General features: G+C 39.4%; 1 protein-coding gene and 1 long non-coding RNA gene across 31 annotated transcripts in view; one reads left to right on the top strand and one right to left on the bottom strand.

The window, feature by feature from the left end:
- Positions 1–26,415, bottom strand: part of LOC117199543 (uncharacterized) — a 167,427-nt gene that overhangs the window by 124,575 nt on the left and 16,437 nt on the right. For all 30 annotated transcript variants that reach the window (XR_007476882.1, XR_007476876.1, XR_007476892.1 and 27 more), the window contains exons 3-4: positions 9,764–9,824; positions 8,867–8,954 (exon numbers count right to left, since the gene is read on the bottom strand). This is a non-coding gene — a long non-coding RNA (uncharacterized LOC117199543). The remainder of the gene's footprint in view (positions 1–8,866; positions 8,955–9,763; positions 9,825–26,415) is intronic.
- On the top strand, positions 13,247–16,280 carry FABP2 (fatty acid binding protein 2). Its single transcript, XM_004265086.3, has 4 exons — positions 13,247–13,388; positions 14,371–14,543; positions 15,568–15,675; positions 16,069–16,280. The coding sequence occupies exons 1-4, from the start codon at positions 13,322–13,324 to the stop codon at positions 16,117–16,119; spliced, it is 399 nt and encodes a 132-aa protein (XP_004265134.1). The 5' UTR covers positions 13,247–13,321; the 3' UTR covers positions 16,120–16,280.

Raw genomic sequence — 26,415 nt, 5'->3', positions numbered from 1 at the left:
CAGCCCAGAGGGCCTGAGGTATTGTCTGAGTGGGGTGGCAGAAGCCACTGTCAGCACACTCAGGAGTACAGAGCAGCTCCTCTCCCATGGAGAGCTCCCTGGCACCGCCTACTCCACACCACAGCTTAGCACTAGATCTGGGGTAGACAGGTCCTGGGAGAAAACTGCCACAGAGGCAGCCCAGATCTCAGACAGCAGCACAGCTACCTCAATTCCTGCAGCCACAACACCCCAACCCCCAGCCCTACCCTACTCCTCACAACACTTTGCACTAACTAGGTCTGGGACAAACACAAGAGAGAAAGAGATGTGACCCTGGGCTGCTTCTGAGCAGAACTGCAGATGCCTACACACATGGCGCATAGGTTCTCAGTGATCACACAGGCCTCACTGCTTCAGCAATCACCTCCTTTGAGGCAGGGCACACACTCAAGGGCAACAGAGCCTGATCAATCCCAAACTTCAAGGCTTCTACTTCAACATCTGGGGAGCAGACACTGGCCCTGACAGGGTGACAACAGCTACAGATCAGAGAGGAAGCCCCGCTTCACATCCAACACAGGCTCTAGACACTACGACACCAACCACTCCCCCTATCAAGAGGTAACAGCCAGCACACCCTGAGGAAAGGCATGGCTGGCATCCATACCAAAACCAGTCCTCACACCAAAAACATTAGACACGCACAGTGTACACAGGGACTCTCCCACATAAAAACACTCCTTCAAGGCCACAGTAGATAACTGTTTTTCCTAAATTCATAGAGACAGAGAAGCTTAAGTAAAATGAAAATGGAGAGGAACTACTCCAACTAAAAAAAACCAAAGAAATCCCCTGAAGAACAAATGAAACAGAGCTTACCAGTGTACTAGACAACAAGATCAAAAAGGAGGTAATAAAACTGCTAACTGAATTTAAAAGGATTATTGACAGAAACACAGATCACTGTAACAAGGAACTAGAAACTATAAATGTGAACCAATCAAAAATAGACAATTTAATTGTAGAGATGAAAACCAATCTAGAGGCACTGAATAGCAGACTAAATGACACAGAAGAATGAATAAGTGATCCAGAACAGCAGACAGAAAGACAAATGAAAAGAAATGAAAGCAACATATGAGATCTACAGGATAATATAAAATGTGTCAATCTACACATAATAGGGGTTCCAGAAGGAGAAGAGAAAGAGAAGAGGATTGAAAATGTATTTGAAGAAAGTAAGGCTGAAAACTTCCCAAATCTAAAGAAGAAAACAGATATACAGGTACAGGAAGCAGAGGATCCCAAAATAGATGAACCCAAACAGACCCAGACCAAGACATATCATAATTAAAATAACAAAAGGTAAAGAGAGGATTCTAATGGCAGCAAGAGCAAAACAAAGAATCTGTTACAAGGGAATTCCCATAAAGCTACCAGCTGATTTCTCTGCAGAAACGTTGCAGGCCAAAAAGGAGTGATATATTCAAAGTCCTGAAAGGGGAAAACCTGCAATCTAGAATACTTTACTCAGCAAGATTATCATTTAGAATAGAAGGAGAGATAAAGAATTTCTCAGTTTTTTAGCAAAAACTAAAAGAATTCAGCAATACTAAACCTATCCTAAAAGAAATATTGAAGGGTTTTCTCTAAATAGAAGAGAAGCAAAAATCTATAGAAGAGGGAAAATCACAGTAGGAATGAAGGAAATACATAAAAGGAATGAAGATCACTTAAACAAACCAGTGCATACAAAAAAAAAACAATCAAAAAATTGTAAAAACGATTATAACTGCAATTAATAGTAAAAGGATAAGCATGAAGATGTAAAATAGTACTTCAAAGTCACAAAATGTGGGGGAAGGGAGAATAAAAATGTAGATCTTTTAGGACTTGTTTGAACTTACATGACTGTTAATTTAAAGAAAGTAGATTTAGTTACAGGTCAACATACGGGTCAACATGGTAACCACAAATCAAAAACATAAAATAGATTCACAAAAACCAAAAAAGAAAGGAACTTAAGCATACTACAAAAGAAAGTCATCAAACCACAAAAGGAAAAACAAAAAGAAAGAAATAAAGAAAAACTACAAAAACAACCAGAAAACAAGGATTAAAATGGCAATAAGTACATACCTATCAATAATTACTTCAAATGTCAATGAACTAAATGCTCTGATCAAAAGACATAGAGTGGCAGATTAGATAAACAAAAACAAGAACCTAGAATATACTGCCTACAAAAGACTCACTTCAGGGCAAAAGACACACACATAGACTGAAAGTGAGAGGATGGAAAAAGATATTTCATGCAAACATAAACAACAAGAAAGTGAGGGTAGCAATACTCATACAAGACAAAAAAGACTTTAAAACAAAGACCATAAAGAAAGACAAAAAGGGCATTATGTAATGATAAAGGGATCCATACAAGAGGATACTTGTTAACATATGTGCTACCAATATAGGAGCACCTGAATATATAAAACAATACTAACAGACATAAAGGGGGAAATAATACAATAATAGTAGGAGACTTTAACACCTCACTGACATCCATGGACAGATCATCCAGACAGAAAATCAATAAGGCAACAGAGGTCCTAAATGACACAACAGACTAGTTGGACTTAATTCATACCTACAGGACACTACATCCAAAAAAATAAAACCAAAAGCAAAAACAGAATATACATTCTTTTCAAGCACATATGGAACATTCTCTAGGATACAGCACATACTAGGTCACAAAACAAGCCTCAACAAATGTAAGGGGACAGAAATTATTTTAAGCATCTTTTCTGACCACAATGGCATAAAGCTAGAAATCAACCACAGAAAGAAAAACAGGAAAAGAATGAACACATGGAGACTAAACAACATGCTACTAAAAAAACCTATGAGTCAATGATGAAATCAAAGGAATCAGAAAATACCTTGAGACAAATGAAAACACAACCTTACAAAATTTACAGGATGAAACAAAAGCAGTTCTAAGAGGGAAGTTCATAGAGATACAGGCCTTCCTCAAGAAATAAGAAAAAACTCAAATAAACAACCTAACCTACCACCCAAAAGAATTAGAAAAAGAAGAACAAACAAAACCTAAAGTCAGCAGAAAGAAGTAAAGAATAAAGATCAGAGAGGAAATAAATAAAATAGAGATTAAAAAATAGAAAAAATCAATAAAACCAAGAGCTATTTTTTTGAAAAGATGAACAAAATCAACAAACCTCTAGCCAGGCTTACCAAGAAGAGAGAGGACTCAAATAAACCAAATAAGAAGAAATAACAGCTGATACCATAGAAACACAAAAAATTGTAAGAGAATAGTATGAAGAGCTATATGCCAACAAATTAGACAACCTGGTCTAATTTGGACAAGTTTCTAGAAACATACAGCCTGCCAAAACTGAGTCAAGAAGAAACAGATAATCTGAACAGACTGATCACTAGACGTGAAATAGAATCTGGAATTTAAAAAACTCCCTGCAAGGCTTCCCTGGTGGTGCAGTGGTTGAGGGTCCGCCTGCTGATGCAGGGGACACAGGTTCATGCCCTGGTCTGGGAAGATCCCACATGCTGTGGAGCGGCTGGGCCCGTGAGCCATGGCCGCTGAGCCTGCGTGTCCAGAGCCTGTGCTCTGCAACGGGAGAGGCTGCAACAGTGAGAGGCCCATGTACCGCAAAATAAATAAATAAAATAAATAAAATAAAATAATAAAATTTAAAACTCCCTGCAAACAAAAGTCCAGGACTGGATAGCTTCACTGGGGAATTCTACCAAGCATACAAAGAAAAACTTATACCTATCCTTCTCAAACTATTCCAAAAAATTGAAGAGGAGGGAACACTCCCAAATTCATTCTATGAGGCCACCATCACCCTGATACCAAAACCAGAGAAAGACACTACCAAAAAAGAAAATCATAGGCCAGTATCTTTAATGAATATAAATGTGAGAATCCTCAACGAAATATTAGCAAACCAAATCCAACAATACACAAAAAGGATCATATATCATGATCAAGTTGGATTCATTCCAGGGCTGCAACGATGGTTCAACATACACAAATTAATCAGTGTGATACACCACATTAACAAAAGGAAAGACAAAAGACACACGATCATCTCAACAGATCAGAAAACGCATTTGACAGAATTCAACACCCATTCATGATTAAAACTCTCACCAAAGTGGGTATAGAGGGAACATATCTCAATATAATAAAAACCATTTATGACAAATCCACAGCCAACATAGTACTTAACAGTAAAAAGCTGAAAGCCTTCCCACTAAATTCAGGAATAAAGCAAGAAGGCCCACTCTCACCACTTCTATTCAACATAGTATTAGAAGTTCTAGCCACAGCAATCAGATAAGAAAAATAAATAAATAAATAGAAAGATAAAAAATAAATAAAAGGTAGCAAAATTGGAAGGGAAGAGGTTAAACTGTCTCTATTTGCAGATGACATGATACTCTGTACAGAGAACCCTAAAGTCTCCACATAAAAAACAATCAGAACTAATAAATGAATTCAGCAAGGTAGCAGGATACAAGATTAATATACAGATATCTGTTGCATTTCTTTATACTAATAATGATATATCAGGAAGAGAAAATTTTAAAAAAATCCCATTTAAAATTGTGCCAAAAAAAATCTAGGAATAGAAGGAAAAAAACAGGAAAAACTAAAACTACCTAAGGAAACTTGACCAAGAAGGTGAAGGACCTAGATGCTGAGAACTATAAAACATTGATAAAGGAAAGTGAAGATGATTCAAAGAAATGGAAAGATATCCTATGCTCTTGGATTGGAAGAATTAATATTGTTAAAATGGCCATACTACCCAAAGCAATCTACAGATTTAATGCAATCCTTATCAAAATACCCATGACATTTTTCATAGAACTAGAACAAATAATCCCAAAATTTATATGGAACTACAAAAGATCCAGAATTGCCAAAGCAAGTCTGAAGAAAAAGAACAAAGCTGGAGGTATAACCTTTCCAGACTTCAGACTATACTCAAAGCTACAGTAATCAAAACAGCATGGAACAGAACAGAAAACCCAGAAATAAACCCACACACCTCTACAACAAACGAAGCAAGAATATAAAATGGAGAAAAGACAGTCTCTTCAACAATTGGTGTTGGAAAAGCTGGACAGCCTCATGTAAATCAATGAAGTAGAACACTGCCTCACACCATATACAAAAATAAACTCAAAATGGTTTAAAGACATAAATGTAAAACATGACACCATAAAACTCCTAGGAGAAACACAGGCAAAACATTCTCTGATATATATTGTAGCAGTATTTTCTTAGATCAGTCTCCCAAGGAAAATAAATAAAAGCAAAAATAAACAAATGGGACATTATCAAATTTAAAAGCTCTTGCATAGCAAAGGAAACCATAAACAAAATGAAAAGACAATCTAGAGAATGGGAGAATATCTGTAAATGATGTGACCAAAAAGGGGTTAATATCTAACATATACAAACAGCTCATACAACTCAATATTGAGAAAACAAACAACCCAATCAAAAAATGGGGAGAAGACCTAAATAGATACTTTTCTAAAGAAGACATACAGATCGCCAACAGGCTCATGAAAAGATGCTCAACACTGCTAATTATTAGAGAAATACAAATCAAAACTGCAATGAGGTATCACCTCACACAGAAGATTATACTTAGTGAAGTAAGTCAGACATGTATTATACTTTGTGAAGTAAGTCAGACATGTATCAAATACTACATGATATGACATATGTGGAATCTAAAAAATAATACAAATGAGTCTATATACAAAACAGAAACAGACTCAGACATAGAAAACAAATTTATGGTTACCAAAGGGGAGAGGGAGGGTGGGAGGGACAAATTTGGAGTATGGGATTAACAGATACAAACTACTATACATAAAATAAACAACAAGGATTTACTGTATAGCACCGGGAATTACATTCAAAATCTTGTAATAACCTATAATGGAAAATAATCTGAAAAAAAACTGAATCACTATGCTGTACACCTGAAACTAACACAATATTGTAAATCAACTATACATCAATAAAAAATCTAAGAAAAATACAGCATTGGTGTACTGTTCATTATCAAACAACCTGTTAGCTAGTCAATATTCACATCCTGTAACCAGAGTAGGAAAAAGTGACACTTCTAAAGGGGCAACAAGGGCTTTAATTAGAATACATGAACTTATTTCATTCATACTATGTATCCATTTTACGTCATCTCTACCCTCAAATCTGAAAGTAGAAGAGTAGAAGAAACAAACAGGGTAACAGACTATTACAATCAATACAATAAGTGTAAAGAAATAGGGTTATGATGATGATACTGATATGAAGGAAAGTTAGCCCAGGCAAGGAGGAAGGACATAGGCAAGTCAGGCCTATTGGAGAGGTGACACTGAGCCACTTCTTAAAGGCTGAGTGGATGTTAGGCAGGAAAAGCATGGCAAGAGGGGTGGGATTTCCATGCAGAGGAAAGAGGATGCACAAAGAGAGATGTGAGAGATGATAGCATCTGGTGAAGGAAGAGTAAATGGGGGTGAACAGGAGAGGTAAGGAATCTGGAATTTTATGCTGATAGCAATAGGGTATCAGTGAATGTTAATAGGCAAGGACAGGATATGGTCAAATTAGCATTTTATAAAGATATTCTCTGGATAAACTGGATTCTGGGAGAATAGAGAGGGGAAAATCATTTAGGAGATTATTGCAGTCACCTAGGTGAAAAATGGTGATTATCTGGGAATACAAAGGAAGAGGGGATATATTTAAGTGATATTAAGGAGTAAAAATTGTATTGATTTGTTGATAAAATGGAAAGCCAAGGATAAAGGAGAGGAAAGACTTTAAAATGATTCCTAGGATGGCAGTATCATTCACTGATACCAGGACATACAAGAAGAGAGAACAAGGCTGAGTGGACCATCAAGGTCCTTTCCAGTTTGTGGAGTTTGAGCTGCCAATTGAACATGTACACAGAGCAACTTGGTAAGGAATAGGTCCCTGGTAGGAGAGAGATCTGGGTTGTACCTTAAAATTTTAGAGTCACATAGACGGAAACTGAAGCCATGGGAATGGCAAAAATAGCCCAGATAAATTGTGTGGAATAAAAAGAGCTCTTAAGATGCAACCTCAAAATATAAAGTGTTGGTTGAGAAAGAGTTGCCTGTGCAAGAGCCTGAAAAGGACATTCAGAGAAGTAAGAGGAATATCAAGAAAGAATGAAGTCAAGAAAAGAAAAGGAGAAATTTCAAAAAGGGAGGAGTCAATAGTCTGGAATGCTGTAATGACATAAAATAAGGGCCAAGGGGTGTGCACTGGTTTTGACAACAAAAAAATTCAGCAATGAGCTTAGTAAGTAGTTTCAGTGGAGGGGTGAATATGAAAGCCCCACTGCAGCAGACTGAGGCTCTAACAGAAGATAAGAATGAGGAGACAGTATAGATTACTTTTTCAAGAAGCCTGGCTATCAGGGAAAGGAGAAAGATTGAGTAGGTTCTAGAAATGTCAATAGAAGCCAGGGAGACTTTTTTCATTTCTTAAGATGGGACAGACTGGATTACCTTAATGTGAAGAAGAAAAGATCCCACCTCAGCCAAATAAATAATTAAAAGGGAGATATGGAGATAGGAAAAAAAATCTTTATATGTACCAAATTATTGTAATTTCAAGCCTTGCTTCTCCTGAAACTGTATGTGTTCATCATTCTATCTCTATAATTTAGCATAGTGCCTAGGTTATAGTGGGAATTCTAATATATGTCGAATGAATAAGTGCATGAAAGAATTTATAGAAGTAAAGTAGTAACAGATAACACTGAAAAGGAAAGCACATAAATTGGGAGAATTATTGCTTGCTGTTTTATTTCCCCTGTGGAGTAATACCCAGGTCATCTGCTGAAGGCAAGGGAAGAAGACTATAGGAGAACGATTAAAGATCCAGTCACTGTCACAAATGAGGGAGTTGACTGAGGTACACAAAAGTCTTGCCAGGCAGGGCAGAGGATTCAGTTGAAGCTGGAAACAGTGCATGTGTAATAGCACCTGGAAGAGCACAGGAGTTATTTTATTTGCAACAGGTATTGACTGGATAGAGAATGTAAACAAACCAGGAGGGGATTCCAACTTGGGGGAAAACGGAGGCGACAACTGACTGAAGTTCTCTCCCAGCTAAGAGCTGATACTGTGGGAGAAAATGAAGGAGCTGAGAGGATGAAAAGTTGTGGCCGGAGAGCGGCATGTTAAATTTCACAGAAGGAACAACTCTAGTAGTGACAAACCACAGGTTACAGCCCTGGACGTAACTGGATAAAGTGTAGAGGTAAAGATTATTAGAGATGAGGAGGTTAAGGTACTGTGAAGCCAGAGTGACAAGTAGCTTATCCACATGGACTTTGAGCTCACCCAGGATGATGGCAAGACAAAGAGGATGATGGTGAGCCTGGTGCCATGATTTTCCGTGATAGATGGTAGATGACAACGATAGATGGGATAGATGGTAGATAATGATGATGAAGTTGGCTGGAAGGTGACAGCCAAATGGAAATGGTCTCAAAGGAAAAGATTTTCTTTAAAAAAAAAAAAACGGCAGAAACATAATGGATGTGGGAGGCGGGAGCTGAGATAATGCACACCTATCTTCCTCTGTGATATGAGGGGTATAGGAGTTGAGAAACCTCCCATTCAAATTGCTTGAGGGAGACTCATTATTTGGGGGAACAGACCCAGATTAAAAAAGATAAGACAGAAGATGAAGTCATAAATCCTTCATGCAACATCATTCAACTGCCACTGATGGCTGTCTTGTTATTAATGAGAATCAGCAAGTTGCACTCACCATTATTTGGTAGATACCTCCCTATACACTGCTGTAACTCTATAGTCTTTTCGGAAGAAAATCAACCAGCCATCTCAGGTACGAAATCCTAAAACATAATTTAAAAGGTCTTAATATTTCTAAAATTTAGAGGCTTATGGTTAAAACAGAATGAAGTAAACTCTTTAGGCAAACTTTACAATTCTCCCTCATTCCCCATTCACTGCTAGGGATTGGACAGTAACCTTAAGAATTTCCTGTTGCTCTTTCCATCTGTCCCTCAAATCCTTCTCTTACATGGCCCTAATAGAGACCACTATTTTTTTCTGACATGTAAAAGTTAAATAACTTGGGACTGAATAGGAGGATTCAGAAATTCTGAAGTGGTTAGTAAATGCCTGAAAATGCTATATCCCATAAATTTTATATATATGTGTATATATATATATATATATATATATATAAATGCTCTATAAAAACTTTCCCTTCTGGGCTTCCCTGGTGGTGCAGCGGTTGAGAGTCCGCCTGCCGATGCAGGGGACACGGGTTCGTGCCCCGGTCTGGGAAGATCCCACATGCCGCGGAGCGGCTGGGCCCGTGAGCCATGGCCGCTGAGCCTGCGCGTTCAGAGCCTGTGCTCCACAACGGGAGAGGCCACAACAGTGAGAGGCCCATGTACCGCCAAAAAAAAAAAAAAAACCAACTTTCCCTTCTGCTTTACAATGGGGTAAAAGGATTTCTGTGATCTCCAGAAAGCTTTTCCTTTGAAATGAGCTTGAAACATCATATTGCCCCTCCTCGTGATATCTCTGGACTTCATGATGATACTGTTTTCCTGGTTATTATGAATCAGCTGCTTTTACTATGAGCTATGCTGAGACCTTTAGAAGGTCATTGTACTTGGGAGAAGTGACTTACGTGACCCATTCTTGGTGGTTCAGGGCAGCCTTCTTAGAGCACTCAGTGACCAAGCTGTGACCTGAAGCAACAGAAAGCAAGCACATTTAACAGACTGAGGACTACAAGAAGTTTGATATATTTAGATTTTAGAGTACACAGTAAGGAATGGCAGGAGACTGGAGATATAAGTAGGGGCTTCAGAAGCCACGTTAAGGAATGTGGTTTGTACTTTCTCTTGGAGGAATGGGATAGGGATGAGCAGGAGTTTCTGCTGATTTCCACTTCTTCCATACCACTCAGTGGCTGATGCAGACCGCAGAGTCCACACAGAGAGTACAACTCTACCTCCACAGCATCTGCAACCCCCCCAAACACACGCCTAATCCACCCACTTTCCCAAGCTGCAGGACCTTAAATCTTCAAGTATTATCAAAGAAGAAAATAAAGGACTGGGTCTGTCCTCAGCTGATTAGCCCAACTGTATCATCAGTACGAGAGGTCTGTAAGGGAAACTGGTCCATAGGTTCTGTACAACCTTTTCTAGATGGGGTCCAGGTAAGTGATAAGAATTGGGGAGTTACAGAGTTCAGAAGCTGCAGAAGGAAAAGTGTAATGTTAAACATTTGATCTAATCATTTAAAAAAACTCCAATGAAAAAAAAAAAAAAACTCCAATGATGCCACACTGCAGAGATAACAGGGATTCCTTACCGACTTTAAATTAGGTTACTGCCACTGATAAATGGAAGACTGAAAGTTTAACATGTCCATTCTGTTAGCAGATTTGCATGAGACCAAGTGCTATTTGCTTTCATCTGATCCTATTCTGCTCCTCCTGGGAAGCTCAAGGTGGCCACAAGAAAAAGGGCACTGTTAGGTGAAAAATGGTAAGAAGCCATTCTAGTTTCCTCCTCCCCACCTTCCTGAGTGAGGCACTTTTACTTCCATTGCTGTGAGATCATAGAGAGAAAAGTTGTATTCCCAGAGGGGTCTGAAGTATCATGCTAACCTTAACAGGCAAATCCAAGTCATACCTAGCCCCAAGTTAATCACTAGTGCAAATCAAAAAATACCTAAATAAATAAATTTCAGTGACTTTCTAATAAACAATTGAAAGACATAGATTTCCCTTCTCAAATATCAAAGTGGTTTGGGACCTGGGATACTTCTAAAAATTTATTATTGAGATTGATTTTCTTTCTCAGGGAACAAGAAGAGAAGCAAAGGTTTATTGAGTACTTGACGTCTATCAGTTGCTCAGGCTCATGCTTTATATAATTTTTGCATTGATCATATACCTTGATCATATCACTCACTCTGAGCCTCAGTTCCTCACCTATAAAATGAGAATAATTATTAATTATTAGTAATTATTTAGGCTCAGAGAGATTGAGTGATAGATCGAGGTCCTGTACAGTGTATAATGGGTTTTGCAGGCAGTACTGAAACCAAGTCTTTTTGTTTCTAAAACACATGTTCTTTTTACTGCACTACACTTCTATTCCAGTGACCAGATACATCTATTTTTTCTAATCTAGAAAAAAAAAGATTGGATCCATTATCCATGGCCTTCTAAATTCACAAATCACCATAAGTAGTGGATTACCTGAGAGACTATTTAAACCCTGGCTCTAGAGTAACCATAAACTTTTCTTCTCTTCTCCAAGTTGAAAGTACGCTACGGTGATGGTTCCCAAATAATGAGGTTTTCATTATCTTTGGCAAAAGAGAGAAGTACAAAGATAAGGTAGTCAATTTTTTTCATATGTAAAGGACTTCCCATTATTCTCAAATTATGATCTCTCTTCCCTGACCCACCCACTTTCTCCCTCTCTTTCTCTGTGTGTGTGTGTATGTCTGTGTGTATATTTGGATGTATTTTCCTTTTTAAATGAATAACGGATTTGGTTGAAGGTAGTTTACTGTTTAATGTGCTTGAGAAAATAAAAAGTGGGCAACTCCACTGAAAGAGTGTGCCCAATAGATATCAAAATTTTAAAAACGTGGACTTCCCTGGTGGTCCAGTGGTTAAGAATCTGCCTTCCAATGCAGGGGGACGTGGGTGCGATCCCTCATTGGGGAACTAAGATCCCACATGCCGTGGGGCAACTAAACCTGCGCACTCTAGAGCCCACATGTTGCAACTACTGAGCCCGCACTCTCTGGAGCCCACGCACCACAACTAGAGAGCCCATATGTCACAACTACTGAGCCTGCACACTGCAACTACTGAGCCTGCACGCTCTAGAGCCCGGAAGCCACAGTTAGAGAGAGAAGCCCGCACAGCACAATGAAAGATCTCACATGCCACAAAGAAGATCCTGCATGCTGCAACAAAGACCCAATGCAGCCAAATAAACGGATAAATATTTCTTTAAAAATTTTTAAACTTTATTCTATTTCCCAATGTCCTGTTCAAATCTGTTAGATACGTCCCTCCACTGACCCTGAATGAAATCTTGGGCACGCTCTATAGTTTCTCTACTGAGCTTTAGTTAATAAGAGGTTCTCTGGTCACATTCATGCACAATAATAGTCTCTTTTTAATAATGAGCATGTTCGGGCTCACTAATAATCAAAACTGCACACTTCACACTAAGTTAATGGTTTTTCCCGCACCAGCTAGAGCATGCTCCAGGTTGGAAGCCTGCAGTGGGGGCAGGGACAGATACGGTGACCTTCTGCTCTCTTCACCTTTCTAGCTACCCTCTATACGCCCAACCCACCCAACACACACATTGAGTTTTGGCTTAGGACAGCACCAGGTTTGGGGATGAGAGGGAGTGAGAGTAAAACAAAGGAATGGTTTTAGTTAATAGCATAGCTGACATCTGGCTTTTGTTTTTTCTGCACGTGGCAGATGTTTAAAGATGTTCTTTCTCTTATGGGAGTTGTCATGTTATCCAGCCACATTGCTACCTCTTGAAATTTTTCTCAGTGGCCTATCACCATTCAAGACCAAAACAAAAATATAATGGGTCCCTATTGTGTGTCACACACTGTACCAGGTGCCAGGATATTTACCCAAAGCCCTGGCAATCCAAAAACACAATGCAAAAGGACATATTAGAAAAATAAATAAATATTCAGTATCAATATCCTATTAATCTTAACTTTTCAGCTGTGTTCGGTCATGAAGTCTTACTTTACAAGGTAATTGCTATTGTAAAAAAGGGGTACGTCATTAATAGTCTCACTTCCCAGATGTTATTTGATATATGCTCTAAATTATGTTACATTCAACACAGTGTGCACTTTGAACTTGTAAGTGGAAAAACTATCTACAGACAATATGCATTCTAATCCTTGAAATAAATGTGCCCACAATCATAGTTTAAGACACAGTAGGTATGCTTATCATGCTTTAATACAGCTGAATTTCAGGAGAGGAGCTAAGGAATTTATAGAAACTAGGGAAACTATGATGGTTTGGCATTAATGTAGTTAAGTGACCTCTTGAACTTTAAACTTCCACATCACAGTATGAAGTTGGTTCTAAGATAAGAAATAGCATAAATTCTCTCCTAAGGTCAGCCCTGAATCTCTGATTGCCTAGAGGCTCAATCAGCTGGAGACCATGGCGTTCGATGGTACTTGGAAGATAGACCGAAACGAGAACTATGAAAAGTTCATGGAAAAAATGGGTAAGGGCTTAATACTTTAATGGTTTGTACTTTTGTTTCTCACAGACATCTTTCTAACTCCTTCTAAACCTTAAGGCTTAGAGAATGACACCTGCTGTGACGATGCGGCTCAGGAATGGTCGATGGTTCAGAGTAGCAAAAACCATATTCCCACTTCTTACATTGGAAGGAATACACGGTCTCACCACTGGAAGAAAAGATTCTTGGGTGCTATCCTCTGAAACACAAAAAACATCCAGATACGTTTCATTCACGTTAACTGCTGATTGAAAATTGATAGTTTTTTTGTTTGGAAAGTAAAATATGGCAGTGTGTAATGATAACTTCCAGACTTTAAAACATTAAATTCTAGGGAATGGAAAAGCAAAGTCCATAAAATAAAGCAATGAAAATGAGTTCTATCAAAAGTCACAGCTCTGAATAAATGAGACTTAATTCTCTTTTCCTCTGACATAATAAATGACTGTAATGTTTGCTAATTTTCTCATTTTTGAGACAGTCGGAAATGCCACAAAAAACAAAGAGAATTATGAAGTTCAAAATTTTAAAGCCATTATGGAAAGCAAAAGGACATTAATAAAAAAAAAAAGAGTACCATACATGTAGAATTAAAGTTGTATATCCTTATAAATATATAAATATACTTTTAAAATCCTTCACTTGACACTCCTGGAATTTGGTTCACTTAACACTGAAACAAAAATATTGATAATTTTTAAAAACTTACTCAGTTCTAAGATTCAATAATTCTTGCTTCATTTAATTTTTCTTAAGTTTTGGAAAAATAGCTTGATATGATTGAGCCTGAACTTTTTCTACAGAAGCAATCTGGATGCTCTTGTGCAAAGTCAATGCTATCAGGTTTTCTTCCCCCCTCAAAATATTAATTGGTTAATTAACTAGTTAAAACAAAACTTGGAAAAGTAAGCATTTTCCGTGGCATTTTTTAACTTTATTTCCTTAAATCTCTTTCCCTTTGCAGGTATTAATGTGGTGAAAAGGAAGCTTGCATCTCATGACAATTTGAAACTGATAATTACACAAGAAGGAAATAAATTCACAGTCAAAGAATCAAGCACTTTTCGAAACATTGAAGTTGTGTTTGAGCTTGGTGTCACTTTTAATTATAGCCTCGCAGATGGAACTGAACTCACTGTAAGAAATTTTTTACAAGCAATGTATTCTTGATTTTTCTACACAATACTAAAATAATCTCTGCTTTCTGTCATTGAATGGTTTAATTAATGTAGGTCTCCTTCATTTACTGAAGCAGCCAATGGAGTTTATCCATATTATATATCAAACAAGTTAGTTAGTTAGCAGATTATTTAAACATAACATTTTGATTTTCATACACATCTGTAAAGGATTAAACAATAAGAATTAGAAAAATATCTTTGAATGACAGTATACACCTCTTCATAAAGAAAACTAAAGTTCAGTGTTTTCAACTTCACATATCTGACAGCAACAAAAGCTTTTAGAGTTATCTAACGTAAACATAATAGACATTTAGTTAATGTAACTGAAATAATACAATAAATGAATAAATTAGTGAATGAATTGTGACCAAATGGAAAGGCCTAATGCTACAATCTAGGTCATTGGGAATTCAACGTTTAATATTTGAAATAAAATTTTATGGAGTCACATTTTTCAACTGAGTTTTGAAAAACTTTTTTGCCCTTAGAACTTTTCTGGTTAAATTAAACATGTTTCCAATGACAATTACACTGTCAAATATTTTATCCATTGTGGTTATGTTTTAATTACTACAACAATTACATAAATTAAAACAAGCACAAGCTTGTTAGCTTCTCCATGAAACTAATATGAACTATGACTAAATTTAGAACACTCTTTTTAATGTGAAAGGTTTAGAAAAAAGAAGCCCTGATGATCTGCCTTAAAATCTGACATTTGGGAACAACTGAGTGAGGACAGCATGACGGTTACCAGCACATACTCTAGAGCCCAATAACCTAGGTTCAACCCTGGCTTTGTGACTTTAGGTAAATTACTGTATTTCAGTTTTCTCATCTGTGAAATGGAGATAATATTTACTTCATAGGGTCATAGTGAAGTTTGAAGAAGTAGACCTGTAGGCCTCAAAACAGGGCCTGACACATGTAAGACCCTAAAAAATGCTATTTTATTATTTTTTTTAAATTTTATATAGGGGACTTGGAGCCTAGAGGGAAATAAACTTGTTGGAAAATTCAAACGGGTGGACAATGGAAATGAACTAAATACTGTCCGAGAAATTGTAGGTGGTGAAATGGTCCAGGTGAGTGGTTATTATAGTTATTTTCCAAAGGCGAAAATAATCACACAGCAATGATTTTGTTTTGGGGGTTGTTGAGTTATATCATCAATAAATAGACTATTACTTTTCTCATTAATCTTACTGATTTTTAAAATACAGATATTTTCTGATGCCTATTTATTGAAGAAAACGTATATATGTCAATACATTGAGCCTATTTTAACTAAAAATGTGACTAAAAACCAAAACATGTTTTTAAATGGATGTATCCTGTATCTGTATAAAGTGTTGTTATCAGGTACAAGAAAAAAAAAACTATAAACTTATTTCAAAGCTATAATACTACTAATATTTTTCTTAATTTAGCCTTTAATCTTAATGGCAAATTCTTCTATGTTTGTTAACACGTTTCAGACTTATGTATATGAAGGAGTGGAAGCCAAGAGGATCTTCAAAAAGGAGTGAGCATTGTTCCTGGAACAGAGCCCAGAACACATATGAGATGGAAAATCTATACTGAACCAGAACTTATTTTCCTCTCCTCACCAAGTGTAAGGTTGCTGACTGATTAGTCCTTTTATGAACATTAGCCAATGGCTTATATTTCCAGTCTTGCTAAAGCAAAACACGTAAAAGCTAATTAGGATTTAATTTGTTTTACATTCTCTAAGATGTACATTTATTGGTGTTCTAAAAGAATTTGTCACATTTTAAAAAACAGATGAATAAATATTGTTCCCACATTGCTTTATAAGTCGTCTCTCCTTTAAAAAAAAAAAAAGCTATGCAGCATATGCACTGATAGACGGTTTTGGGTTTTTTCCCACATTTGGTAAACTAAAAACATACATTGCATGGAGGTCTTTAAAATCTTGTACTGGTGGTAAATATTTTCCTTAGTAACATTTATTATAAAAATAATATACATTCAACCAGAAAATTTAGAGATAAAAAAGCAAATGAAAAATAAATATTTCCATAAACCCATAATCCAGAGATAATCACTATTCTGATTTTAATAGATAACCTCCCAGTCCCTTTCTCCCGGTGTGGATTTGTATATTTCCCCATACATACCACTTTGAATAATCTGGTAGGAAACAAATGATGTACTAGGGTAAAGAACTGTATTATATTTTTCTACATTGTCAGTGATTCCTAGACCTGGGTAAGCATCAGGATAATCTGAGAAACTTAAGAAATGTTTGCATGCTTAGTCTCCACTGTTATCCTATTAGATCAGAATTTCTGAAAATAGAACCAGGGATTTTAGAAAACTCTCAAGTGATTCTGATGCAGCAGGTACACTAACCTGTCTATGAGAAAAAGCGGGCTATCAGATACCAAAAGTGTCACCTTCAAGTGGCATCCCCCCTTTACTCATAAACGCATATACATACAGACAGATTTTTAGGGCCTCAAAAGTTTTCTTTCACTCATATGCTCACATGATATACTATTTTATGTATTTCAAGCAATTGCATTTTAGGTGGTTGTGTATTACAGGGCACAGAGGGTGGTCAATTTTTTAAGCATTTAACTCTACGGACTTCTGTTTTGACTAATTATTTTTCACACTGCAGAAGGTAACAGCTAATATTTATATAGTTCTTACCAAGTTCCAGGTATCATTCTAAGTTGTATATAAACATGGCAGATACATTACAATGTGGGAAGAAAAATGTTTGGCATACATGATGAAGATGAATAGATTAGAGAATATGTAATCTTTTGCAAAAACAAGAACTTAAATCCACTGTTCATTTTAGTATATGTGCTGCCGAAGCGAGCACCACTGTTCATGTTATAACTTCATTAAAAACTTCACATTGAAAATAGTAATGATTCAGATTTTTCACACACTTTTTAAAAATAAAGGTTCAGGGCTTCCCTGGTGGCGCAGTGGTTGAGAGTCCGCCTGCCGATGCAGGGGACACGGGTTCGTGCCCCGGTCCGGGAAGATCCCACATGCCGCGGAGCGGCTGGGCCCGTGAGCCATGGCCGCTGAGCCTGTGCGTCCGGAGCCTGTGCTCCGCAACGGGAGAGGCCACAACAGTGAGAGGCCCGCGTACCATAAAAAAAATAAAAAGAAAAGAAAAAACAAAGGTTCAAAGTGCTTCTACCTCTCTGATCTTATCTACGTATGTGAAATAGGAATAGGGCAGGTATTAACCTCACCTGAAAGTGGAGAAACTAAGGCACAGAGAGGTTTATTAGCTTGTCTAATGTTGTACAGAGTCCATGAGGAACACAGGAATTAAATGTAGGTCTTGACTTTTAGTCCAGTACATTATGATCTATGCTATTACTCAGCCTATTATAAACAAAAATATCTTAAGGAAAAAAAGTCCCTTAATTCCTTAGTGGCACCCAATAATAGCACTCCAAATGAGTCAGGTCAGACTGTAAAATAATGGCAATTAAGTGATTAGGCACTTATCTATTTCTAGCCTCACTGCAGGCTCACTTTTTTTTTTTTTTTTTTTACAATTTATATCCTTTCTAGCATTAAATCTCCACTATTTATTAGTATTGGAGAGCAGCCTATTGTTTGCTAAGTGACTACCATTGCTATAACCCCTCTTTGGGAAACTGACCTTGATATCATGCCAATTTGATTGACCAAGAGAGGGTGCCTGAGCCAAGAGCAGCCAATCTAACACAGTTTGGCCAGTTTATGTTCCTTCTCTGTGCAGAAGGAACAACACAATGAACTGAACCTAGAAGAACCTCCCTTTAGGGAGTTTGAATGTGAGAAATACACAGTTATCGGTAGAAGGAAAAAGGTTTCCGGAATTCCCTGGCGTCCAGTGGTTAGGACTCCACGCTTTCACTGCTGAGGGTGCGGGTTTGATCCCTGGTTAGGGAACTAAGATCTCGCAAGCCGCGCAGCACAGTCAAAAATAAAAAAATAAAATTAAAAAAAATGTTGAAAAGGTTTAAAGAGGACAAAGAGGGCAGGCAGTAAGTAAAAGACATGAGTATGCGAAGCTATGAACAAGCAGGAGCCACAGGGTAAACTGCAGGATACAGGAGCAGTTAGAAGCAGCTGGGGTAGTAAAAGCTGAAATATTTACACATGAAATATAGTATCTGGGGTCTCCTTCAAATTGCTTCCTCCCCAATCTAGGGTCAGGGAGGTAGTGGGGAGGAGTATAGAAGAAACAAGATTGGTCACAAGTTGACAACTGTTGCAGCTGTTGAAAAGTGCCCGACCCATGCTGACACATGATAGGTTCATGGGGTACCTAGTAGGAACATGGCAATTCATTAAACTTTTCTCCCTACTTTTGTATGTATTCGATATTTTCCACAACAAAAGGTTAAAAATTTTAACATATTTCATTTCCACTGCTATCACCTTGGTCAGTCACCATTTATCCTTCCCTTGATTACTGTAATAATCCCTAAAAAGCCTCCTACTTTCTTTCTACCTTCCTTACTCCACCCACTTAGTCTCTTTTTCAACACAGCGTCAGAACGATCCTTTAAAAATCTAAATCAGATCATGTCACTCCTTTACACAAAATACCGAAATGTCTCCCATTTCATTCAGAGAAAAAGCCAATGTCCTTACAATGGCCTGCAATATCCTATGTGATCAGATCCCCTATTACCTATCTGACATGTGTTCCTGTTTTCATGGAATATCTGGAGGAAGAATGTTTCAGGTGGAGGAAATACCCTGGAGCAAAGGCCCTAAGGCAGGAGCAAGGCTGGTAAATTTGAAGAACATGGATTACCTCGTAAGAGTCCCCAAGATCATCCAGAGATGATCAAAAACAAGACTGATGTTCAGGAAATATAGGCTGACCCAGTCTTCCTATAACTCAGGAATGATGTGGTAAAAAAGGAATGGGTTTTAGAATAACACAGACTTACCTAAACACTTATCTTTCCAGTTACTAACTAAGATTCAAGTTCTGAGCCTCAATTTTTCTCACTTGAAAAATAGGGAAAATAGCAATGATTTTCTGAGAGTGTTGTCAACTGAGGTATTATATATAAAACATCTAGCACAGTGCTCAGCACAAGGCTGGTACTCAATAAATGTTACTAAGTAATACAAACCTGTGCCCTACTCTTGAAGAGAAAACAGAGCAAAGTCTGGCTTATGTAGATGGGAAAACTTTTCTTAAAATATCTCTCACAGGGCCTGTGTGGTAGATGGAGCCTTGGCTGGTAGAGCTTTGGGCAAGTCACTTCACCTCTTTGGAATTTAGTTCAATCATCTTTAAAATGAGTTAACTGGACCAGATGATCTCTAGTGCTAAGATCCAGTGCTGAGATTCTGTATCTGAATAGCAGTCAGTGACTCCTCCTTTAAGTAGCCCCTTGGGTATGTATCACAGGGAGGTGTTGCAATGACAGAGGGTGGGGTGGGGAGAAGGAGATATCTTCTAAATTCTGAAGCCTGGCTTGCTTCATGGGTGTGTGACCTGTCTAGGCTCAGAAGGGCTGTGTGCTTAATTTAATGCTCTGCTGCTAGTGTCTCAAAATTCTCAATAAATTTTGAACAGGAAGACCTGCAAATTATGTAGCCAGTCCCGTTCCTAGGAGATGACTATGAATAAGTAAGTATAAAAGATATTTTCCTGTGATTAATTAGACACTAGCAGTAAGACAACCCTGGGCACCTGAAGAGAGGTGACTAGATGGGTAAGATAGTTGTCTGGGATAGAATTGAAGTGGGAGGAGGTTTTGTGGGGATCAGGAGGGAAGGATGATGATGGATGAACATGTCAAAGTACAGTTGACCCTTGAACAACAGTAGGGGTTAGAGGCGCCACCCGCTCCCCAGTCGAAAATCCAAGTATTACTTTACAGTTGGCCCTCCGTATCTGCAGTCCTGCAACCACAAATTCAACCAACCGATCGCTTAGTATGTATTTATTGAAGAAAATCCATGTATTAACTATAGCATAAGACTGCCATCTACTGGTTAATGATATGAATTCTTTCAAAGATTTCCAATGCAAGGTCTTTGCATTTCAGTATCTAGAGGGTTCCAGAAAGGTTTGACATACTATATTGTACAGTTTGAAATAATTATTAAATGCTTCCTCAGTTCCAACTTCCAAAATAATCAAAGACTCCTTTTCTGTTTTCCTTAACAGTTCCCTAAGGCTGCTTTCATTTGTTCAAAAAATAACTTTTAAAAAGTACTATGTGCCAGGTATCAAGTATTCAAAGATGAATGCCATTGGTAGAGATATTTAGGTCATTAAGAACTTCATCAAATAGATTCAAATTGTCAGGTTCATCCTGGGTCTGAATCAGAATATCTAGAATAGCATCATCTTCAAAACTGGATGGTCATTTAGGGGTAGGGTTATGCTTTCATTCAATATGAAATGCTATGAAGAGCTTTGGGCAAGTCACTTCACCTCTTTGGAACAATATGAAGTGCTAATATGCACGGTGATGTTCAGGCCCAATGACCAACATTCAGGCTACTGGCTTGAACAGACATTATTGGAGAATTGACTGGAAAAGAAGAGTAAGCAAGGCTGTGATAGAAGATGAAGGAAGTTAGGGGCATGGGGCAAACTAATAGTCACAGATAAAGAACAGTTTTCCAGGGGGCTTCTCTCATCCATAAGCATCCCCACTGAGAATTCCACTAGAATAAAGGGTTACCAGAAGTCCTCTCTTCTACAATATCTAGATTACCAGGAAGAAAAGAGGGAATTTAAATACTCAACCAGTCATTAGTGGTTAGGACCGCTGTGAAGGGAGAAGAGTAGCAGAAATCTAAAGAAGGGTGAGGAAGATCTCTCAGGATCTCTGCCCAGTTTTAAGTCCACATCCCTCATATTACAGGTAGTGTAACTGGTTCTTTTCAAATAATTCTGATATACTCACTACACTAACTGTAGAAAATATCTGAGAGCCAAAGAATAATACTCTCCCTCCACTCAACAAACAAGAAAAAGTCCTTTACATAAACGATTATATACTCAATGCCATTTCTTGTTTTGCTTTAGGTAATTTTTTAAACATCAAGATAACAAGGATATCAAAGGACATAAATGTTGACACTGAACTTCCTCTCTTTAACATATACTTAGGGCAGAAAAACCTGAGTGAGGATGGGGCTTATTTCACACTCCCAGACCCCACTGATTCATCTGTGTTCCCATAGCACAATGTACTCACCAATATCATACCATTTTTCTGCCTTCAGTTTGCTTGCCTGTCTCCTCTTGTCTGTGAGTTCCGTGAGGGCAGGACAGTCTTATATCTATACCCCTCCCTCCACTATATCCCTTTAACACATAGTAAACATTAATAATTGCAGTGGAGTAAATAAATGGGGCATGCTGGACAGTCTCAGACTCAGCAACCCAGCCTTCCCATCCTATGTTCTGAGAACTTACACACAGAAGCTCTACTGAAGGAATCAGCCCCAGCTGTTTTTATACACAGATAATCTTATTCTGAACCAGACCAACACTACCTTGGCCATAACAGATTAGGCCACTTGCTCCAAGGGCAGTCAATCTATATACTTAAGAACAGCCTATGAGAACTTTATTCAAGACCAATAATTCTAATTAGCTAAACCAGTTAGGGTCTGATTCTTGGGAATTTGACTTCAATACACAGAAAAAGTCATCAGCTAGTAATGATGGTTACAATGATGGGAACAAAATTTGCCACTCCAAAATGTATCTCTTTGGCATTATGATTAATTTAGGCTGATTATCTTTAAGAAACAGAAGACTCAGAAAGCCTTTCTTTTTACTTCCTTCTTAGCTGCCTAAAGTATTTAAATAAAGGGCTTATTCCCAGAATAGAGGTATCACCAGAAATACCTGCAAAGAATATGGGCTAGATGTGGTGGGGGAAACTCAGTGTGGTCTAGAGATCAGAGTCCATCCAAAAGGGGCCTAGAGACCAGAGTCCACCCAAAAGGGGCCTAGGGACCAGAGCACACCCAAAAGGGGCCTAGGGACCAGAGCCCACCCAAAAGGGGCCTAGGGACCAGAGCACACCCAAAAGGGGCCTAGGGACCACAGCCCACCCAAAAGGGGCCTAGGGACCAGAGCCCACCCAAAAGGGGCCTAGAGACCAGAGTCCACCCAAAAGGGGCCTAGGGACCACAGCCCACCCAAAAGGGGCCTAGAGACCAGCGCCCACCTAAAAGGGGCCTAGGAATCAGAGCCCACCCAAAAGGGGCCTAAGGACCAGAGTCCACCCAAAAGGGGCCTAGGAATCAGAGTCCACCCAAAAGGGGCCTAGGGACCAGAGCACACCCAAAAGGGGCCTAGGGACCAGAGTCCACCCAAAAGGGGCCTAGGGACCAGAGTCCACCCAAAAGGGGCCTAGGAATCAGAGCCCACCCAAAAGGGGCCTAGGGATCAGAGTCCACCCAAAAGGGACCTAGGGATCAGAGTCCACCCAAAAGGGGCCTAGGGACCACAGTCCACCCAAAAGGGGCCTAGGGACCAGAGTCCACCCAAAAGGGGCCTAGGGATCAGAGTCTACCCAAAAGGGGCCTAGAGATCAGAGTCCACCCAATGTCCCATTTTCTCTGCAGGGCCCAGCAAACATTTGTTTATCAAACATTTGCTTTTTCATCTCCATGAGCACTGCCTTCCTCCCCTCTGAAGTCCCAACATCCTCTTTTATCTCTAGCTGACGATGGCATTTATGGTGAACTTTTGGCCAATTTGGCAAGTTACTCCATGTTCCTGGGTCTCTCCTATGTCTACATGTTATTTAATTTTTGTTTGATTTTCTCCTGCTAATCTGTCTCATGTCAATTTAATTCTTGGACCAGCCAGAAGAACCTAGTTGGGTAGAGGAAAATTTCTTCCTCCCAGACAATGGGCAAAAGTAGAAAGGTACAGAAGGAAAGGCAGACAACAGAGGCCATGAGGCAAAAGGGATCATGTTGAGTTCTAGTAAACAGAAACTGGATATAAGAAAAGAGGGTGAAATAATAGCTTCTTGGAAATGGAGATAATGAAGTCTTGCTTCTGATGAATAGAAATATAACTTGTTCACTATAGCTTCCTTGGATCCTGAGTGGCCAAAAGTACGTATTTCTTAAACAAATATGAATTAAGCACCTACCAGGTGACACATATGACATGACTTTTATAGGTAAACAAATCAATTTGGTTCCCATGGAGATTTGAATCCAGCTCAGAAACATAGCATCTAGAGTTTGAAGACTGACATTAAACAAGTAAAAACAATTGTGATAAGCATTACAAAGAAGTAATGTAGGCTCTCACAGAAACACATAGTATCTTGAATTATATTTTCCATTGGCCTATCTTTCCTAAGTTGCCTGATTATACAGCCTTTCCTGAATTCTACGAGGCCTAACTTACATCTGAGATTCTTTTCATCCTTTTTTCACCTGTAACCATACATAAAAAGGCTACTTCCCAGGGTCTACAAAATCTTCAAAATACAAATTGGCTCCAAATTCAAAGAGAAAATCGTAAAATCTAAGTAAGTAAATGTTTTATCCTCAAAACATAGCACTAATTCGAACACACTACAATTAGATGCTCCAGCCAGGCGTCAGGGCTGTGCCTCCAAGGTGGGAGAGCCAAGTTCAGGACACTGGTCCACAAGAGACCTCCCAGCTCCACTACAAGGTAACACGTACCACGCTTACAATGTACCAGACATTGTTCAAAATGCTTTATAAAAATCAACTCATGGGCGGAGCTTCAAGATGGCAGAAGAGTAAGACGTGGAGATCACCTTCCTCCCCACAAATACATCAGAAATACATCGACATGTGGAACAACTCCTACAGAACACCTACTGAATGCTGGCAGAAGACCTCAGATCTCCCAAAAGGCAAGAAACTCCCCACGTACCTGGGTAGGGCAAAAGAAAAAACAGAGACAAAAGAATAGGGATGGGACCTGCACCCATGGGAGTGAGCTGTGAAGGAGGAGAGGTTTCCACACACTAGGAAGCCCCTTCGCGGGCCGGGTGGCGGAGCGGGGAAGCTGCGGAGCCGCGGAGGAGAGCACAGCAACAGGGATAAGGAGGGCAAAGCGGAGAGATTCCCGCACAGAGGATCAGTGCCGACCAACACTCACCAGCCCGAGAGGCTTGCCTGCTCACCCGCCGGGGCGGGCAGGGGCTTCGCAGATCGGACCCCAGGGAGAGGACTGGGGTTGGCTGCGTGAACACAGCCTGAAGGGGGCTAATGCGCCATGGCTCGCTGGGAGGGAGTCCGGGAAAAAGTCTGGAGCTGCCGAAGAGGCAAGAGACTTTTTCTTGCCTCTTTGTTTCCTGGTGCGCGAGGAGAGGGGAATAAGAGTGCCACTTAAAGGAGCTCCAGAGACATGCGCAAGCCGCGGCTATCAGCGCGGACCCCAGAGACGGGCATGGACGCTAAGGCTGCTGCTGCCGCCACCAAGAAGCCTGTGTGCGAGCACAGGCCACTATCCACACCTCCCCTCCCGGGAGCCTGTGCAGCCCGCTACTGCCAGGGTCCCGTGATCCAGGGACAACTTCCCCGGGAGAACGCACAGCGCTCCTCAGGCTACTGCAACGTCACGCCGGCCTCTGCCGCCGCAGGCTCACCCCACACTCTGTACCCCTCCCTCCCCCAGGCCTGAGTGAGCCAGAGCCCCTGAATCAGCTGCTCCTTTAACCCCCTCCTGTCTGAGCGAAGAACAGAGGCCCTCAGGCGACCTACAAGCAGAGGCGGGGCCAAATCCAAAGCTGAACCCCAGGAGCTGTGCGAACAAAGAAGAGAAAGGGAAATCTCTCCCAGCAGCCTCAGGAGCAGCGGATTAAATCTCCACAATCAACTTGATGTACCCTGCATCTGTGGAATACATGAATAGACAACGAATCATCCCAAAATTAAGGAGGTGGACTTTGGGAGCGATGATATATTTTTTCCCTTTTTCTCTTTTTGTGAGTGTGTGTGTGTATGCTTCTGTGTGTGATTTTGTCTGTATAGCTTTGCTTTTTTACCATTTGTCCTAGGGTTCTGTCTGTCCGTTTTTGTTTTTTTTTTCTAGTATGGTTTTTAGCACTTGTAATCATTGGTGGATTTCTTTTTTGGTTTGGATGCTCTATTCTTTCTTTCGTTTTTCTTTTACTTAAAAAAATTTTTCAATAATTATCTTTTATTTTATATTTTAATAACTATTTTATTTTACTTCATTTTATCTTCTTTCTTTCCTTCTTTTTTTTTCTCCCTTTTATTCAGAGCCGTGTGGATGACAGGCTCTTGGTGCTGCAACCAGACGTCAGGGCTGTGCCTCCAAGGTGGGAGAGCCAAGTTCAGGACACTGGTCCACAAGAGACCTCCCAGCTCCACGTAATATCAAACGGCCGAAATCTCGCAGATATCTCCATCTCAATGCCAAGACCCAGCTCCACTCAACAACCAGCAAGCTACAGTGGACACCCTATGCCAAACAACTAGTGGAACACAACCCCACCCATTAGCAGAGAGGCTGCCTAAAATCATAGTAAGGCCAGACACCCCAAAACACACCACCAGATGTGGGCCTGCCCACCAGAAAGCCAAGATCCAGCCTCATCCACCAGAACACAGGCACTAGTCCCCTCCACCAGGAAGCCTACACAACCCACTGAACCAACTTTAGCCACTGGGGACAGACACCAAAAACAACAGGAACTACGAACCTGTAGCCTGCAAAATGGAGACCCCAAACACAGTAAGTTAAGCAAAATGAGAAGACAGAGAAACACACAGCAGATGAAGGAGCAAGGCAAAAACCCACCAGACCTAACAAATGAAGA

Source organism: Orcinus orca, chromosome 4 (assembly GCF_937001465.1).
Source record: "Orcinus orca chromosome 4, mOrcOrc1.1, whole genome shotgun sequence".
NCBI classification, from domain to species: domain Eukaryota; kingdom Metazoa; phylum Chordata; class Mammalia; order Artiodactyla; family Delphinidae; genus Orcinus; species Orcinus orca.
The sequence above is the reverse complement of the archived record's forward strand: the minus strand, read 5'-3'. Positions and strand labels throughout refer to the sequence as shown.

Bases quoted from the DNA above. Each gene is read 5' to 3' on its own strand.
- FABP2 (XM_004265086.3), top strand. From the start codon at position 13,322: ATGGCGTTCGATGGTACTTGGAAGATAGACCGAAACGAGAACTATGAA. The intron at 13,389-14,370 runs GTAAGGGCTTAA...TTCCCTTTGCAG, and splicing joins AAAGTTCATGGAAAAAATGG to GTATTAATGTGGTGAAAAGG. The intron at 14,544-15,567 runs GTAAGAAATTTT...AATTTTATATAG, and splicing joins CAGATGGAACTGAACTCACT to GGGACTTGGAGCCTAGAGGG.